At 52.1% G+C, this 16,503-nt stretch overlaps 1 protein-coding gene across 1 annotated transcript; it reads right to left on the bottom strand.

Annotated features, from left to right (window-relative positions):
* Window positions 1-11: 11 nt before the first annotated feature.
* Window positions 12-6,046, bottom strand: smg8 (SMG8 nonsense mediated mRNA decay factor). The gene is made up of 6 exons (XM_056411354.1): window positions 5,463-6,046; window positions 4,669-5,216; window positions 3,314-4,205; window positions 3,011-3,156; window positions 1,521-2,405; window positions 12-1,448 (listed from the first exon to the last, which is right to left on the bottom strand). The coding sequence occupies exons 1-6, from the start codon at window positions 5,803-5,805 to the stop codon at window positions 1,236-1,238; spliced, it is 3,027 nt and encodes a 1,008-aa protein (XP_056267329.1). The 5' UTR covers window positions 5,806-6,046; the 3' UTR covers window positions 12-1,235.
* Window positions 6,047-16,503: the final 10,457 nt, after the last annotated feature.

The following is a 16,503-nucleotide window of genomic DNA, read 5'->3' as shown; positions in this document are numbered from 1 at the left end:
TCGCTTCAAAGTCAGATTATAACTTTTAATGCTGTAAAAATTAAGAAAAATATTAAATTAAATCCTGAATGCCAGGAAAGCGTTAAAGTGTCCAGATTAAAACTGAGAACAAAAGGAATAAAAACAACAGAAGTAAATCCGTCTCCCGGTTGAACCTCGCGGAGCACAGCGCACCCTGGTGGACACACCGGAGAATGCACTTTATCATCCTGACAAGCACTTGTTTTATTTACAGAAAAACATGAACACGTGAAGAAGTACACATAGTACACATAGTACACATGTATATTTATTATTTGTTTACGTACGAGTCTGAAAACGTTTTGTTTGTTTGTTTCGGTATAAAACTAAAAGTTAGCATAATTTATGAAGTGTGTCAAATAAATGATCTTAAAGGTTTTATTGTCTTCATTCAGTTTGTTTCAGACTTTAATAAAAAGGATTTATTCCACTGAATTAAAGATGTTCAACTCGTTTAAACATAAAATACTTTTTTTTGGGAATGTGAAACTAAACCAGAAAATAAACGATTCAAAAATAAAGTAAAAACTTCAAAGTTTAAATCTCAAAATAGAAAATGTTCTTCCTCTGGGAGCAAAGTGGGTTTATTTAAATGTGTGTGTAAAAACTAACGAGAGGTCCGACCCGACGGGGTCTGTAGGGGTCTGAAGGGGTCTGTAGGGGTCTGAAGGGGTCTGTAGGGGTCTGTAGGGGACTGTAGGGGTCTGTAGGGGACTGAAGGGGAGTCTGAAGGGGGGACTGAAGGGGAGTCTGAAGGGGGGACTGAAGGGGAGTCTGAAGGAGTCTGAAGGGGTCTGTAGGGGTCTGAAGGGGTCTGTAGGGGTCTGAAGGGGTCTGATAGGGGTCTGAAGGGGTCTGAAGGGGTCTGAAGGGGTCTGTAGGGGTCTGTAGGGGTCTGTAGGGGTCTGAAGGGGTCTGAAGGGGTCTGATAGGGGTCTGATAGGGGTCTGATAGGGGTCTGATAGGGGTCTGTAGGGGTCTGAAGGGGTCTGAAGGGGTCTGAAGGGGTCTGAAGGGGTCTGAAGGGGTCTGTAGGGGTCTGTAGGGGTCTGTAGGGGTCTGAAGGGGTCTGAAGGGGTCTGTAGGGGTCTGATAGGGGTCTGATAGGGGTCTGATAGGGTCTGATAGGGTCTGATAGGGTCTGGGTTTCAGCGACTGTTAAACTCAAACCTTCTGCTCCCGAGTAAAGAACCCTTCCTCCAGGCGGTCTGGGCTCACTGGGGGGGCGGGTTGGCGGCGGTGGCCTTCAGGATGCCTCGCAGCACCTTGTGGTTGTTGAGGGGCTGGTTCTCCTTGGGGGGGTAACAGGGACCGCGCTCCGTCGAGTAGGAATAAGGGAACCGCAGAACCCAAAAGCCGTCAGGCGGCAGCACCAAGTCCGTCTGCTCGGGGTGGAACACCGGGCAGGGGGCGGGGCCGGGCTGCACCTGGAGACGGGGAGAAGACCGTCACGAGGGGGACCGGGTCCACAAGAGGTCTCGGCGGTGACGCGGGCTCACCTGAGGGTTGAGGGTCACCTCCAGCGGGGCGTCGGGCACCACCACGAAGAGCCGGGTCAGCTGGGCGAAGTGGGCCTTGAGGCCGCGGCCCTGCGAGGGCGACGGGATGTAGAGCGGCATGTCGGTGTTCAGGACCCGGGAGGCAGAGTCCTTGGCGCCGCCCGGACCCAGAACCTTCACGATCTTGTCCGGGCCGCAGCTGATGAAGCGCCGGCCGCGGGCGTCCTCGTACTCGAAGCCCACGAAGAGCCGCGCCACGTCGTCCCTCCGGCGGCTGCGGCCGAGCCCCCCGGCGCTCCCTCGCTTCCCGGCCGGCGTCTTGTTGGGCGCCGGCCAGGAGGAGGCGGCGCCGTCCAGCGGCTCCGTCAGCCCCGAGTCCTCCTCCGACCGAGACCGGATCACCAGGTCCCACGGCAACAGGAAGGAGGAGCCGGGGAGGAAGCCCGGCTGCTCCAGGCCGGCGTGGCAGTTGTAGGCCTTGGCCGGGCCCAGCTGGAGGAGCGCCCAGCTGGAGAAGGTGGGCAGGAGGCCCTTGGGGCAGCCCTTGTGCATCATGCCGGGGAGGTACTCCACCGTGGACGGCTGCCGGTCCACCAGGCTGGGCCTCTTCTGCTGGACCGGGGTCTCGGCGCCCTCGGCGTCCCCGTAGGGGCCCAGGCTGTCGGTGGACTGGCCCAGACTCAGAGCCAGGCTGAGGCTGGCGTCCGGGGGGGTGTGGCTGTGGGCGGCGCCCGGCTCCTTCAGCCGCTCCGCGTCGCTGGCCGCCGAGGCCTCGCCGGGGGGGCCCGGGGCCCGGTTACAGGCCGGGGCCGGGTCGGGGGTGCTGGGCTGGAACACGGGGAACTCGATCCGCTCCAGCTTCCCGCAGCATTTCTCCTCCAGCAGCTGAAATGAGATTTAATGTTTAATTAAGTGAAATATATTTAATTTTGGATTAAGTAAATTATATTGAATTAGGTCAATCATATTTAATAATTAATCAAGTAATTTATATTTAATTAAGTAAATTAAATGTAATATATCATTGAGTAAATTATATTGAATTAGGTAAATTATATTACATTTTTGATCAAGTAAATTATATTGAATTAAGTCAATCATATTTAATAATTAATTAACTGAATCATATTTAATAATTAATTAGGAAATTATATTTACTTAAGAAAGTAAATTATATTTTATATTTACTTAAGAACATTATATTTAATCAAGTAACTTATATTTAATATTTAATTGAGTAAATTATATTTAATAATTATATTTAATTAAGTAAATGATATTTAACAAAGTAAATTATATTAAAATATTGCATTAAGTAGATAATAATAGATCTCGGTTTTATTTAATAGGAATGTTGTTTTAACTTCAGCTGCAAAATAAATTAAATGAGAAACTAAGTGCAATATGTTCCTTCTATAAAGTATAAAGTTACATGTGATACCTATATGTATGTCTTCTATAAAGTATAAAGTTCTTCTATACATCCTGACCTGGTAGAAGTCGTAGTTGGCGCCCTGAGCGTCAAACGGGTCGTCGCGCGGCGCCTGCTTCCTGCCGCAGTTACAGGCGCTGGTGGAGCGCCCCCTGCTGTTGTGGTGAAGGACGGGCGGGTTGCGCTCCATGTCCGTCTTCTCTCCTGCAGGGAAGTCAAGACGTGATGTCATGACGTGATGTCATGACGTGATAATGATGTCACGACATGATAATTATGTCACAAAGTGATAAAGATGTCATGACGTGATAATGATATCATGACCTCACAGAGGTCATCAAAGGTCACGTGCCCCGCTCACCCGGCTGCGGCAGCAGGTGGAACTTGTGGACGCAGTGCTGGTCCGAGAGGCTGCGCTCCTCACACAGCTGGTGTCCGTTGCTCCAGAACTTGTAGCAGTCCTCGTGGAGCTGCAGGGCGTAGCGCTGGAAGGCCACGCCCCTGGCGTGCTGGCTGTACACCCTGAGCGCCTGCGCCAGCTGGTTCTTGTGCACCGTGGTGGTGTAGTTGTGGGGCAGGTTGGCCTGGTAGGCGCTGTGGGCCAGCGGCAGCGCCTTCTGGCACCGGTTGTCAGAGAACTTGGCGTCGGCGTCGAGGAAGCCCTCCAGCACCTTCAGCTGGCCCCGCACCTTCGCCGCCAGCTCGGCGACGTCCTCCTCGGCGGCGTCGCCGACCAGCACCTGGTGGATCCGGGAGGCCACCTGGACCCACTTGGAGAAGGCCGGCAGCTCGAAGTGCGCCGGCTGCGGGTTGCGCCCGACGCTGTCGTCGAAGCCCTTCTTGGTGAGCACCAGCTCCACGTGCTGCCAGAGGAACTCCGCCATGCTGCAGTCGGCCGGCTGGCCGCCCAGCAATACGCCTCCGCCGCCGTCGGGCGGCCGCGCCGAGCGCCGCGTCTGCTGGTAGCGCCGTGGCCCGGACACCGGGGGGGCGGAGTCCGGCTCACGCAGGGCGCAGTTGGAGCGCAGCTGGCTGAGCAGGGCGCCCACCGGGTCCTCGTCCACCGCCGGCACCACGTACACGAAGGCCTGGTTGGCGGGCACGGTGAACAGGCAGTTGCTGCTCTGGTTGGTCAACACGCGGCTCTTCCGGAAGATGCGGTAGATCTGGTCCTCCAGCGCGTGCTGCAGGCGGCGCCGCGGGGAGTGCTTCTTGGGCTTGTCGGGGTTTCCTCCGGACTCGGTGGCCGAGACCTGGAGGACAAAAAGATTCACGAGGACCGCAATGAGGTTCTGAGGCAACCTCTCATTGAAGAGCTAAAATATTATTTATATATTTATTATTATTATTATATGCTGTTTAAAAAGACGATATAATTAATAATATATAAATAATATATATATATATATAATAGTGAATAAATATATTTAATTTATATATATGTATATATTATATAAATAATAATATACATAACAATATATAAATAATATTGATAATACATATAGATAATATTTACATATATAGAAATAATAATATATATTTATATAAATAATAATAATGAATAACATATATATATATAGAAATAATAATATATGTAAATAATAATATATGTGTAAACAAATAATAATAGATATAAATAATAATATATCTAAATATAAATTATAATAGAGGTATATATATAAATATAAATAATATATATATATAAAAATAGCGCACCTTCAGAGAGCCGTTCATGTGGAACACGAACAGCAGCCTGGGGGGACATGGCCGACAGTTGAGCTTCCACTCTTTGGACACCGGGCAGTCCTTGATGGCCGCGCGGACCAGGGGCAGCACCTTCTGCCGCAGTGCGTCCAGGGCCCGGAACAGCCGGTCGTGGGTCACGTCGAAGGTCTGGTTGGGGTGCACGAGCAGCAGCACGTGGCACACGGAGAACAGGTACAGCAGGTGCAGGCAGTGCTGCCGGTCCAGGTCCTTCCACACGTCGTGCGCGTCCGCGTGGCTCGTGCCCGCGCCCAGGGCCTCGCAGGCCCGCAGCAGCTGCCGGCTGTCGCCCACGGAGGACAGCAGCAGGTACAGCACGCGGCCCTCCCGGTGGTGGAAGGCCTGGATGCGGCTGTCCGCCGTGCCGCCGTCCTCCGGCCCGCCGAACAGCGGGAACAGGTGCTTGTCCGCCAGGTCGTTGAGCACCGACTCCTTCTGGGGCCCGAGCTGCGAGCCGCTCTTCCCGAACACCCCCACCACGCACAGGCCGGCGTCCCGGGGCCCGGCCGCGGGGTCCCGGGGCCCGGTCGCGGGGTCCCGGGGTCCGGCCAGGTCAGGGTCCGGTCGCGGGGTCGGGCCGGTCCGGGTCCTGGGTCCGGTCGCGGGGTCCCGGGGCCCGGTCGCGGGGTCCCGGGGTCCGGCCGCGGGGTCCCGGGGTCCGGTCGCGGGGTCCCGGGGCCCGGCCGCGGGGTCTCGGGGTCCGGTCGCGGGGTCCCGGGGACCGGTCGCGGGGTCCCGGGGCCCGGTCGCGGGGTCCTCCAGGAGGGCCGCCCGCAGCAGCGCGCCCATGCTCACCGGGAGAGCCGAGGGGAACTCCTTCATGCTGGAGACCGAGGGGGGGGAATGAAAACAACGACGCACACGTTTCCGGTGTAGCGATACTAAAAGTGTCCGAGTAGATACATCGTGTGCTTCACTGGTTCCTCTGTTGGGCTGACACTGTTTTACTTTACGGCAGGAAGTTACAGTTCCTTTCGATCGCTTCACGCCTCCCTGCTCAGGAAAGGCTTTTATTTTGAAATTGAGGCCGTGAAGTATCCTCATCTGCATCCGGTCAGATCCACTGAAACCAAAGTCCACGCCAGTCATCCCGATGTAAAAACAACAACAACAACAACGGTGTTTCTGGGTTTGAGGATATATTTAGAATTCTTAAAAACTTTCAGTTTAGTCGTGAACTGTAAAAACTAATCGCTCTGTTTATGAAAAAGAGGAGCGACTACATTTTTTCTTTTACAATAAATTAATATATCTATATATATGTACATATGTTATTTGTATTATTTATTATATATATATATTAATATATATATAATAACAAAGAATAATAACATACAATTGTCATTATTTATTATATATATATAAGACACATAATAACAATAATAATGTTATTATTATTTATTGTATACATATATATAAAATACATAATAATAATGTTATTATTTATTGTATACATATATATCATACATAATAATAACATGTTATTATCATATATATCTTTTGTTTAAGATACCCGAAAATATAAAAAGGAGGTTTCTCCCACTTTTCCTGGATACTTTTTCAGATAGGTTTATTTTTACTTTATCTTCATTTTAAAGGCACATTTTTAAGAAGTGGTTCTGTGTCTGGATGAGTTTTTGATATGTGGAGAAACTATTTACACATTTATTTGATCACCACAACCTGAAAGTGACCTGAAGCCTGCAGTGATCCTCTCTGACCACCAGGCGGCGCCAAAGCCTCGTTCATAACCCAATAACTCAATTACCTCACGAGCTTCAGGACTTTAAATGTTTTCAAGGACACGAGTCACGTGACCTCTTTATTCTTTCTTATCTCAAACCTCAAAGTGGCAACAACACGCAGCTCAAAGCTTCTGTGTGAGAAACAGCCCTGATTGTAATGTTTTATCTCCGGGGAACAAAGCCGTGGACCACAATGCATTTAGACAAACTGCAACAAAATAAAAAAACATTCAAAGCTCAAACGAGCTAAAATATGAAGTGTGGCAAAGATGCAAAAAACTGCATAAAACACTCAAATGTCTAAATCAATAAAAATGACTATACAGAATAAAAGTTCTAATGTTAAATGAGCACGAGACGCGTGAGGTTGAACCGTTAACTCTGCAGACTCACGGTGTTTGTGGTTTGAATGAGTAACAATGTGAGGAGCAAAGAGTTCTTTACTGACGGAGCGTCTCGTCGGTCCTTTAACACGACCTTCCTCCTCAGAGGAGGTCACACGCGTCCTGGATCTCTTTCCTGAGAAAGAAACAACTCACCGTCAGCCTGGTGGAGGAGAGAGGAAGTGCACTGGGTGTACTGGCCGTGGTCCCGTGGGCCCGTGGTTCTGGTTCCCTTCAACCCTCATCTCCTCCTCCACTCGTGAGGTTCCGGAGCTGCGTTGAGCCGTCAGTCGGTTCCCCGTCTGACACAAACACGCCGAACGCCGCCGAGCGCGACACTCAGGTCGTCTGGAGGAACGCTCTGTGTTTAACGGAGGCAGCGAGCCGAGGGCCCCCCTCTGAGCCGAGGGCCCCCCTCTGAGCCGGGGGCCCCCCTCTGAGCCGAGGGCCCCCCTCTGAGCCGGGGGCCACAAGGTCACAAGAGCAGCAGCCGGCCGGCGACTTGGCCTCGAGTTCTGAGGAGGAGGAGTTTAGTTTCCTCCTCCAGGCCTCTGGTCCTCCTCCAGGTCTCTGGTCCTCCTCCAGGTCTCTGGTCCTCCTCCAGGCCTCTGGTCCTCCTCCAGGTCTCTGGTCCTCCTCCAGGCCTCTGGTCCTCCTCCAGGCCTCTGGTCCTCCTCCAGGTCTCTGGTCCTCCTCCAGGCCTCTGGTCCTCCTCCAGGCCTCTGGTCCTCCTCCAGGCCTCTGGTCCTCCTCCAGGCCTCTGGTCCTCCTCCAGGCCTCTGGTCCTCCTCCAGGTCTCTGGTCCTCCTCCAGGTCTCTGGTCCTCCTCCAGGCCTCTGGTCCTCCTCCAGGCCTCTGGTCCTCCTCCAGGTCTCTGGTCCTCCTCCAGGTCTCTGGTCCTCCTCCAGGCCTCTGGTCCTCCTCCAGGCCTCTGGTCCTCCTCCAGGTCTCTGGTCCTCCTCCAGGCCTCTGGTCCTCCTCCAGGTCTCTGGTCCTCCTCCAGGTCTCTGGTCCTCCTCCAGGTCTCTGGTCCTCCTCCAGGCCTCTGGTCCTCCTCCAGGCCTCTGGTCCTCCTCCAGGTCTCTGGTCCTCCTCCAGGTCTCTGGTCCTCCTCCAGGCCTCTGGTCCTCCTCCAGGTCTCTGGTCCTCCTCCAGGCCTCCAACACACTGACCCACATGCAGCGGCCGAGACACAAATACAGTGTGTACTTAAATATAATGAGACCTTCGTGGGAGAATGTGTCTAAACTCCTGAATATCATCTGTATCTCTCTCCTGACCACCAGGGGGCGACTCCTCTGGTTGTATAGAAGTCTCTGCTTCATGTGTTAAAGCTGTATTTATTGAGACGTATCATTATAAACATCCACCTCAACCTAACGCGTCACTTCTCAGGCTCAACCTTGTTGTTTCGTTTCCATGGCAACCTTTCAACAGTCCCTGCCGCCCGATTGGCCCATGACATCACAGGTCAGAGTGCACCGATTGGTTCGGCAGCAACGACGAGCGCCCCGTCGGGCCGAGGTTGTGTCACGGCTCCCTTATCGGGAAAAGCCTCTCGGCCAATCAGAAGAGGCCGCGCCTCCTGGCCCTCCTCCAGCTGGAAACGAGATAAACGGGTCAAGGAGAAGGTTTATGGCACATTGTTATGAATGTACAGTGGGTCCATTACAAAGACTCTTATCTCCCTGTGGGGGGGGGGGGGGGGGAGGCTCCACAGGGTCAGAACATAACTCAATACGATGACATCATCAAACCGCCTCGGAGGCAGCGCCGCCCTGATAGCAACTCAACAGAAGTATTTACACGCCATAAAACACTTTATTATATTCACTGTTACTTTTCCACAGCAGAGAAGCTCCGCCTCCTGTTCTCACGCTCACCGCCTCCTGGATGGGAAGAATGAAACCAGCAAGAGGTATAGGTGTTGTTGGGCTTCAGGGGAATACTTTATATATACACACATATATATGTGTATACATATATTTTTATATATATGTATATATTTATATTTAGATATAAATACATATATAAGTATATACATATATATATAAATATATACTTATATATATGTATACATATATGTGTATATATATATACTTATATATATATATGTATATATTTATATTTAGATATAAATACATATATATATACATATAAGTATAAGTACATATATATAAGCTGAGCAGCCTCTCAGCTGATCCAGTTAATAGCCCGGCCCCCCAGAGGGAGCTGTGGGTTCATGTCATCGTTCAGGCAGCTTGAGTGATGAGAAGAAAAGGAGAAGCTGTAATGTTCAGTCATGGATGATCTCTCCGAGCAGAGAGGAGGCCCGCTCAGGTCCACGCTGAGGATCGGACTGGTTGCTCCTCGTTGTTGGACCTTGGTAGGAAACGGAGGGGGTGACCTCTGGTGAGATAGAGGAACGCTGACATCACCGCCGTCTCCACGCCGACCGGCTCTCATGAGCTCACGTGATGGAGAGCGCTGCCTTCGGTTGATTGGACTCATCCAGGGAGCCTCCGGAGGAAAAGGTGCTTCCCCATGAATCTCCTCTGAGGCTTGAGGGAGGAAGACAGTGGTACTCTGTTCTTCTTCCTCGAGGCTTCGAGAGTCCAGCATCTGGACCCCAGGTCCTGGTCCTCTACGGTCAGGGCCTCTGATCATGTTCACTGCTTTGGGATTTATTTATTACACTTGAGTCCTAACCTGTGACACGAGTCTCAGCCAAGTCTTGATCCAAGCCACGGTCTGACGTCTGGACCTCCTTTTGTTCCGACGTCTCCTTCAGCAGGGAAGCCAGAGACCCGTTGGACCTGGAGGCCGGTTCCTCCTCAGAGGGTTTCCTGTGGCCTCTGGAATAACTGAGATCAGGTCACATGACACTCTGATCGAGATCAATATTAATAACACGGAGGGCGGCTGCCAACTCCTCAGGGCAGCGCAGAGAGACTGGGAACATCACGAGTTCTACTTCCCTCAGAGGACCTGGGACCCAAAGGAAGTGGGTCGACTGGACTCTACTCAAAGGAAGTGGGTCGACTGGACTCTATTCAAAGGAAGTGGGTCGACTGGACTCTACTCAAAGGAAGTGGGTCGACTGGACTCTACTCAAAGGAAGTGGGTCGACTGGACTCTACTCAAAGGAAGTGGGTCGACTGGACTCTATTCAAAGGAAGTGGGTCGACTGGACTCTACTCAAAGGAAGTGGGTCGACTGGACTCTACTCAAAGGAAGTGGGTCGACTGGACTCTACTCAAAGGAAGTGGGTCGACTGGACTCTACTCAAAGGAAGTGAGTCGACTGGACTCTACTTAAAGGAAGTGGGTCGACTGGACTCTACTCAAAGGAAGTGGGTCGACTGGACTCTACTTAAAGGAAGTGGGTCGACTGGACTCTACTTAAAGGAAGTGGGTCGACTGGACTCTACTCAAAGGAAGTGGGTCGACTGGACTACTTAAAGGAAGTGGGTCGACTGGACTCTACTCAAAGGAAGTGGGTCGACTGGACTCTACTCAAAGGAAGTGGGTCGACTGGACTCTACTCAAAGGAAGTGGGTCGACTGGACTCTACTCAAAGGAAGTGGGTCGACTGGACTACTTAAAGGAAGTGGGTCGACTGGACTCTACTTAAAGGAAGTGGGTCGACTGGACTCTACTCAAAGGAAGTGGGTCGACTGGACTCTACTCAAAGGAAGTGGGTCGACTGGACTACTTAAAGGAAGTGGGTCGACTGGACTCTACTCAAAGGAAGTGGGTCGACTGGACTACTTAAAGGAAGTGGGTCGACTGGACTCTACTCAAAGGAAGTGGGTCGACTGGACTCTACTCAAAGGAAGTGGGTCGACTGGACTCTACCCAAAGGAAGTGGGTCGACTGGACTCTACCCAAAGGAAGTGGGTCGACTGGACTCTACCCAAAGGAAGTGGGTCGACTGGACTCTACCCAAAGGAAGTGGGTCGACTGGACTCTACTCAAAGGAAGTGGGTCGACTGGACTCTACCCAAAGGAAGTGGGTCGACTGGACTCTACTCAAAGGAAGTGGGTCGACTGGACTCTACTCAAAGGAAGTGGGTCGATTGGACTCTACTCAAAGGAAGTGGGTCGACTGGACTCTACCCAAAGGAAGTGGGTCGACTGGACTCTACTTAAAGGAAGTGGGTCGACTGGACTCTACTCAAAGGAAGTGGGTCGACTGGACTCTACTCAAAGGAAGTGGGTCGACTGGACTCTTTAACCAGAGGAAGTGGGTCGACTGGACTCTACCCAGAGGAAGTGGGTCGACTGGACTCTTTAACCAGAGGAAGTGGGTCGACTGGACTCTTTACCCAGAGGAAGTGGGTCGACTGGACTCTACCCAGAGGAAGTGGGTTACCTGGACTATATTTTACTAGTTCTCAACTCAACGTGGAGAATCGGAGGAAGAGGAAGGAGAACATCTTCACACTTGAAGGTCGTTACTCTTCCTCTCAGCTGACCTGGGATGAGGTCATGTTCCTGAAGCAGCTTCACCCGGCGGTCTGAGGAAACACGCACGCGTCTGTGGGTGGATCGAACATTATGTCATATTAACACAACTATAATTACACAATCCCTATCATTTACCCTGGGTGGCTCCCTGTTCCCGGTGTGTGCGTGTGCGTGCGTGTGTGTGTGTGTGTGTGTGAACCAAACTTCTCATCAGGTTTTTGGACTTTTCACAAACGCCTCTGGTGTAAATCATCCTGTAGGAATGAAGTGATTAAACCTCATGACGCTTTATCTATGCACACTTTATTTCTCCGCCTCCTTCGTGAACACATCGTCACCGCGTGGTCATCGTCTCCGTGGCCGCGGTCCCTGAACACAACGCGCCGTCACCTTTAAGCCGTATAACGTCGGCGCTCATGTGGAGCTGCAGGTGTGTCGTTGAGTTTGAAGCTGCAGCGGCTCGTCTGCAGATCACTTTCACGATTCAATCCTGCAGCGTCGTCGACATCCACACCTCTTCTTCTTCATCACTCGTCTTCGCTGCAGGTCCTGACCCGTTACTGCAGAGAGACACTCACCGAACCCTCAGGAGTCTTCACTCCTATTGTTGTTGTTTAGACCAAGAGACTCAACGTGTTCTTAAAGCCTCCTTGGCTGCTGCATGAGGTCCAGGCCGAGCGGAAAGACTCTGTTCTCTCCGCTAGAGACGTCAGGAAGGGAGCAGGAGACACAAAAGGAAGCGAGAAAGTGAAATAAAGAGGCAGAACGAAGCGATCGTCCTGCTGGGCGCCCGCTGGGGACCTTTTCATGGGGTCGCTATGGCAACCGCTGAGACAGGGGCCACTGCTCATGAGGGTGATGTGGAGGTTAAAGGGGGTTGTGCTTCAGTTGTGTCTTTAAAAAGTTACCAAGGGCAGAAGGACGTGGAGGAGAGAAGGACAGAGGAGGTGAAGTCTTGGTTGGCTTGCTGTGATTGGTTCAGCTCGATTGGGTTTCCTGTCCCGAAATGTCACAAAATAAAAGCCTGACAAGGACTACGAGCGTCGAGTCGTCATTTTTCTTCCTAATGTGTGTATTTTATTTAGTCCATTCATATTTGCAATTTCCATTTCAGGGAGAAAAATCAGATGAACGAGAAGCGAAGCTCAGAAAAGCGTTTACAGCTCCTCGGAGACACAAGGCCGTTCTGATTAATTTGGCCAAACGAGCGAAGTGAAACGTTGTGGGGAATAAGAGCCGTCGTGACGTCGCTGTACGATCCACCGTCGGCTCGTCCTTCAGCTCCGTCAGCCGGAGCCACACATCTGCTTTCCTTCAGCGTCAAAGAAACGAGATGCATGTGTCGGGAAACCCGCCGAGCGAAGATATTAATATCGACATGTCGTTGTGGCCGTCGGCCTCGAGGCGGCACACACACAACGGACCGGCTCACACACAACGGACCGGCACACACACAACGGACCGGCTCACACACAACGGACCGGCTCACACACAACGGACCGGCACACACACAACGGACCGGCTCACACACAACGGACCGGCTCACACACAACGGACCGGCACACACACAACGGGCCGGCACACACACAACGGGCCGGCTCACACAACGGACCGGCACACACAACGGACGGCACACACAACGGACCGGCTCACACAACGGGCCGGCTACACACAACGGACCGGCTCACACACAACGGACCGGCTCACACAACGGACTGCACACACACAACGGGGCGGGACACACACAACGGACCGGCTCACACACAACGGACCGGCACACACACAACGGGCCGGCACACACACAACGGACCGGCACACACACAACGGGCCGGCTCACACACAACGGACCGGCTCACACACAACGGACCGGCTCACACACAACGGACTGCACACACAACGGACCGCACACACACAACGGACCGGCACACACAACGGACCGGCACACACAACGGACCGGCTCACACAACGGACCGGCACACACAACGGACCGGCTCACACACACGGGCCGGCACACACAACGGACCGGCTCACACAACGGGCGGCTCACACAACGGGTCGGCTCACACAACGGGCGGCACACAACGGGCGTCACACACAACGGACCGGCACACACAACGGACGGCTCACACAACGGGTCGGCTCACACACAACGGACCGGCTCACACAACGGACCGGCACACACAACGGGCCGGCTCACACAACGGGCGGCTCACACAACGGACCGGCACACACATCCGACCGGCTCACACACCACGGACCGGCACACACACAACCGGCCGGCTCACACACAACGGACCGGCTCACACACAACGGAACGGCACACACACAACGGACGGCTCACACTACGGAACGGCACACACACAACGGACCGGCTCACACACAACGGAACGGCACACACAACGGACCGGCTCACACACAACGGACCGGCACACACACAACGGACCGGCTCACACACAACGGACCGGCACACACACAACGGACCGGCTCACACACAACGGGCCGGCTCACACACAACGGACCGGCTCACACACAACGGGCCGGCTCACACACAACGGGCCGGCACACACACAACGGGCCGGCTCACACACAACGGACCGGCTCACACACAACGGACCGGCTCACACACAACGGGCCGGCTCACACACAACGGGTCGGCGCCGCATCCAGTAAAACAAGGTGTGGTCCTTTGGTCCCGTGGGCCAGAGCGCTTTGGTTTCAGGGAAAAAACGACTTCAGAAAACTCATGTTTACATGTTTACTGAGGGATACATCAAGAGAGAAGGAGAGTCACAACATATACTTCTATACAACCAGAGGAGTCGCCCCCTGGTGGTCAGGAGAGAGAATGCAGCTTTAACACATGAAGCGTAGACTTCTATACAACCAGAGGAGTTGTTTGGTTCGATCTAACAGCCTTTTAAACATTCTAAGATACTTATATTTGTTGTGGCTGCCCCGGCTTCACAACGATTGGCTCGTCTGACAGCGAGGGCTGTGATGTCATCCTGTGGGCGTGTCCAGACCACCGACTGACTCTTTTCTAAATCCTTGTTTAATGAGAATCAAAGCGAAGCTCAACTCAAAGCTTCCTGCGTCCACGAGGCCAAACGCCACTAAGAGGATCAGGAGACATTCATCCTCCAGAGTTCAGTTGCGACACGAAGACCAACACAACCTCCTCCGGCCTCCAGCCGTCAACCATCTGACAATCGCTGATTGAAAGAAACGTTTCAGGACGTTTTCCACACTTGCGTTCTTCCCGCGTCGGACCCAGTAACACGGCGTCTCCGGTACCGCCGCCGCGTTACACCCCCATGACGGAGGGAAGGGTGAATGATTCGTCATCGAGTGTTCAACCAATCACGAGAGCCGAGCTGCTGCCTTCTGATGACCCTCTGAAACGTCAGCAGGCCACGACACCCGAAACAAGAGTCACTCAGGTGGTCCTCCTCACACCGGCCAATGAGATTGGTTGACTCGAGTCCTTGTCCGTCCCCCCGAGCGGATCCGAAGCATTTATTTTTAAAAGTGGAATAAATGTTTAGAGACGTGAAAAAAGCAGAATTCTTTCGGTGAGGTCGAGTTCAGTTTCTCTTCGTTCATCCCTCAGCGCCACGGAAGATGTGAAGCTCTTCACCCAGATTCACTGTGCAGGCTGTAAAGAAGGAATGCACACACACACACACACACACACACACACACACACACACACACACACACACACACACACACACACACACACACACACACACACACACACACACACACACACACACACACACACACACACACACACACACACACACACACACACACACACACCTTTAATGGTCGGGCCTCTCGCCTCCTGCTCCCGATGAAGAGGATTCCCTCGACCCGGCAACACCAGACGCCTCCGACGTGATGAAGGTTAACATGTTCACGGCGCCGCTGCAGAGTACGAGGGTACTTAAGCACCGCTGGCCCGCTTCCCAGAATGCATTAGGCCGACTTCTCGGTTAAAGTGCCTCTGTTAAACCGCATGAACTCCAATTGGCTTGTGATCCGGCGTGTGATGAAGAGCATCGTATTCGTTAACGATTAGCGACGAAACGACGGATCAAAGGAACCTCCAGCAGCGCGGGAACACGTCCCGTCAAGAAGTCGTTATTCACTGAAAGGAGCACAAACCCTGAAAGTTTAGAACATTCCCTTCATCAAGCGTTTACGATGTGTCCTCCGCGTGTTACGACGGCTTCGTTTGGGCCGGAGATTTAGGATACGGGTTTCCAGATGAACGTAGCGGGTCGTCACAGCGGCGGCCGTTCGTGCGCGTATCCTCGGCGTACCTCGCTGCAGTAGCGTTGTAGTAACACAGGTACAAATATTCAACAACTTAACGCGTCAGCCGCACAACGTGGGAACGCACAATGCTAACTTTATACGACCGTTTCTGTAACCGCTGAAGATTTAAAGCACAGCAGAATCAGAAAAAGCTCACTAATTAGCAGGCAGCTAGCTCGCTAATTAGCGTGTAGCTAGCTCGCTAATTAGCGGGCAGTTAGCTCACTAATTAGCAGGCAGCTAGCTCGCTAATTAGCGTGTAGTTAGCTCGCTAATTAGCGGGCAGTTAGCTCACTAATTAGCAGGCAGCTAGCTCGCTAATTAGCAGGCAGCTAGCTCGCTCACTCAGCGGTCTGGCGTCCCTCCGCTTCCGCCGTTAGCTAACTGGCTAACTAGCATCTATTCGTCTCTGGTTCACATCCCAGACGTCAACAACAAATCCACCATTTTGTTTTGCACTCGCAGAGAATCTTCCGCGGAGAACCTTCCACTCCTATATACTCCTGTGTGCCGTCTGCACACCCACCGAGTAACGACTACGAGAGACTCAATTACATCTAGTGTCACTCTGTAATCCAGAAGTTACGACTCTTAAACTGTGTTTCACTTTTAAAACCAGGGATCAACTTCTGGATTAAAGCTGGCTCCTGGATGTAAACACCGGCTGTGGTTTAATGTCAGAGGCCGACTGCGTGTCTCTCGACTCACTTTTTATTTTACTGTTGTTTATGATCTAAAAGTTAAAAACCAGATTTCTGCTCGTGGGCTTCAACGTTGAAACACGAGAAGATTTTGAAGCCCAGATCTGAGACGTTTGAGGATTCACGTTGAACACAAACATATGGAAAAACAAACACAAGACCGACT

This window comes from Pseudoliparis swirei, chromosome 3, assembly GCF_029220125.1.
Source record: "Pseudoliparis swirei isolate HS2019 ecotype Mariana Trench chromosome 3, NWPU_hadal_v1, whole genome shotgun sequence".
Taxonomy (NCBI): Eukaryota; Metazoa; Chordata; class Actinopteri; order Perciformes; family Liparidae; genus Pseudoliparis; species Pseudoliparis swirei.
Note: the sequence above shows the minus strand (reverse complement) of the source record. Positions and strands in the feature narration are given on the sequence as shown.

What these genes read in the sequence shown, in the direction of transcription:
- smg8 (XM_056411354.1), bottom strand. Translation starts at nt 5,805, where the DNA reads ATGACTGGCGTGGACTTTGGTTTCAGTGGATCTGACCGGATGCAGATG. An exon ending in CCTCCTGGAGGACCCCGCGA is followed by an intron (nt 5,217 to 5,462) that starts CCGGGCCCCGGG and finishes CCGCGGCCGGGC; the next exon opens with CCCGGGACGCCGGCCTGTGC. An exon ending in CCACCTGCTGCCGCAGCCGG is followed by an intron (nt 3,157 to 3,313) that starts GTGAGCGGGGCA and finishes ACTTCCCTGCAG; the next exon opens with GAGAGAAGACGGACATGGAG.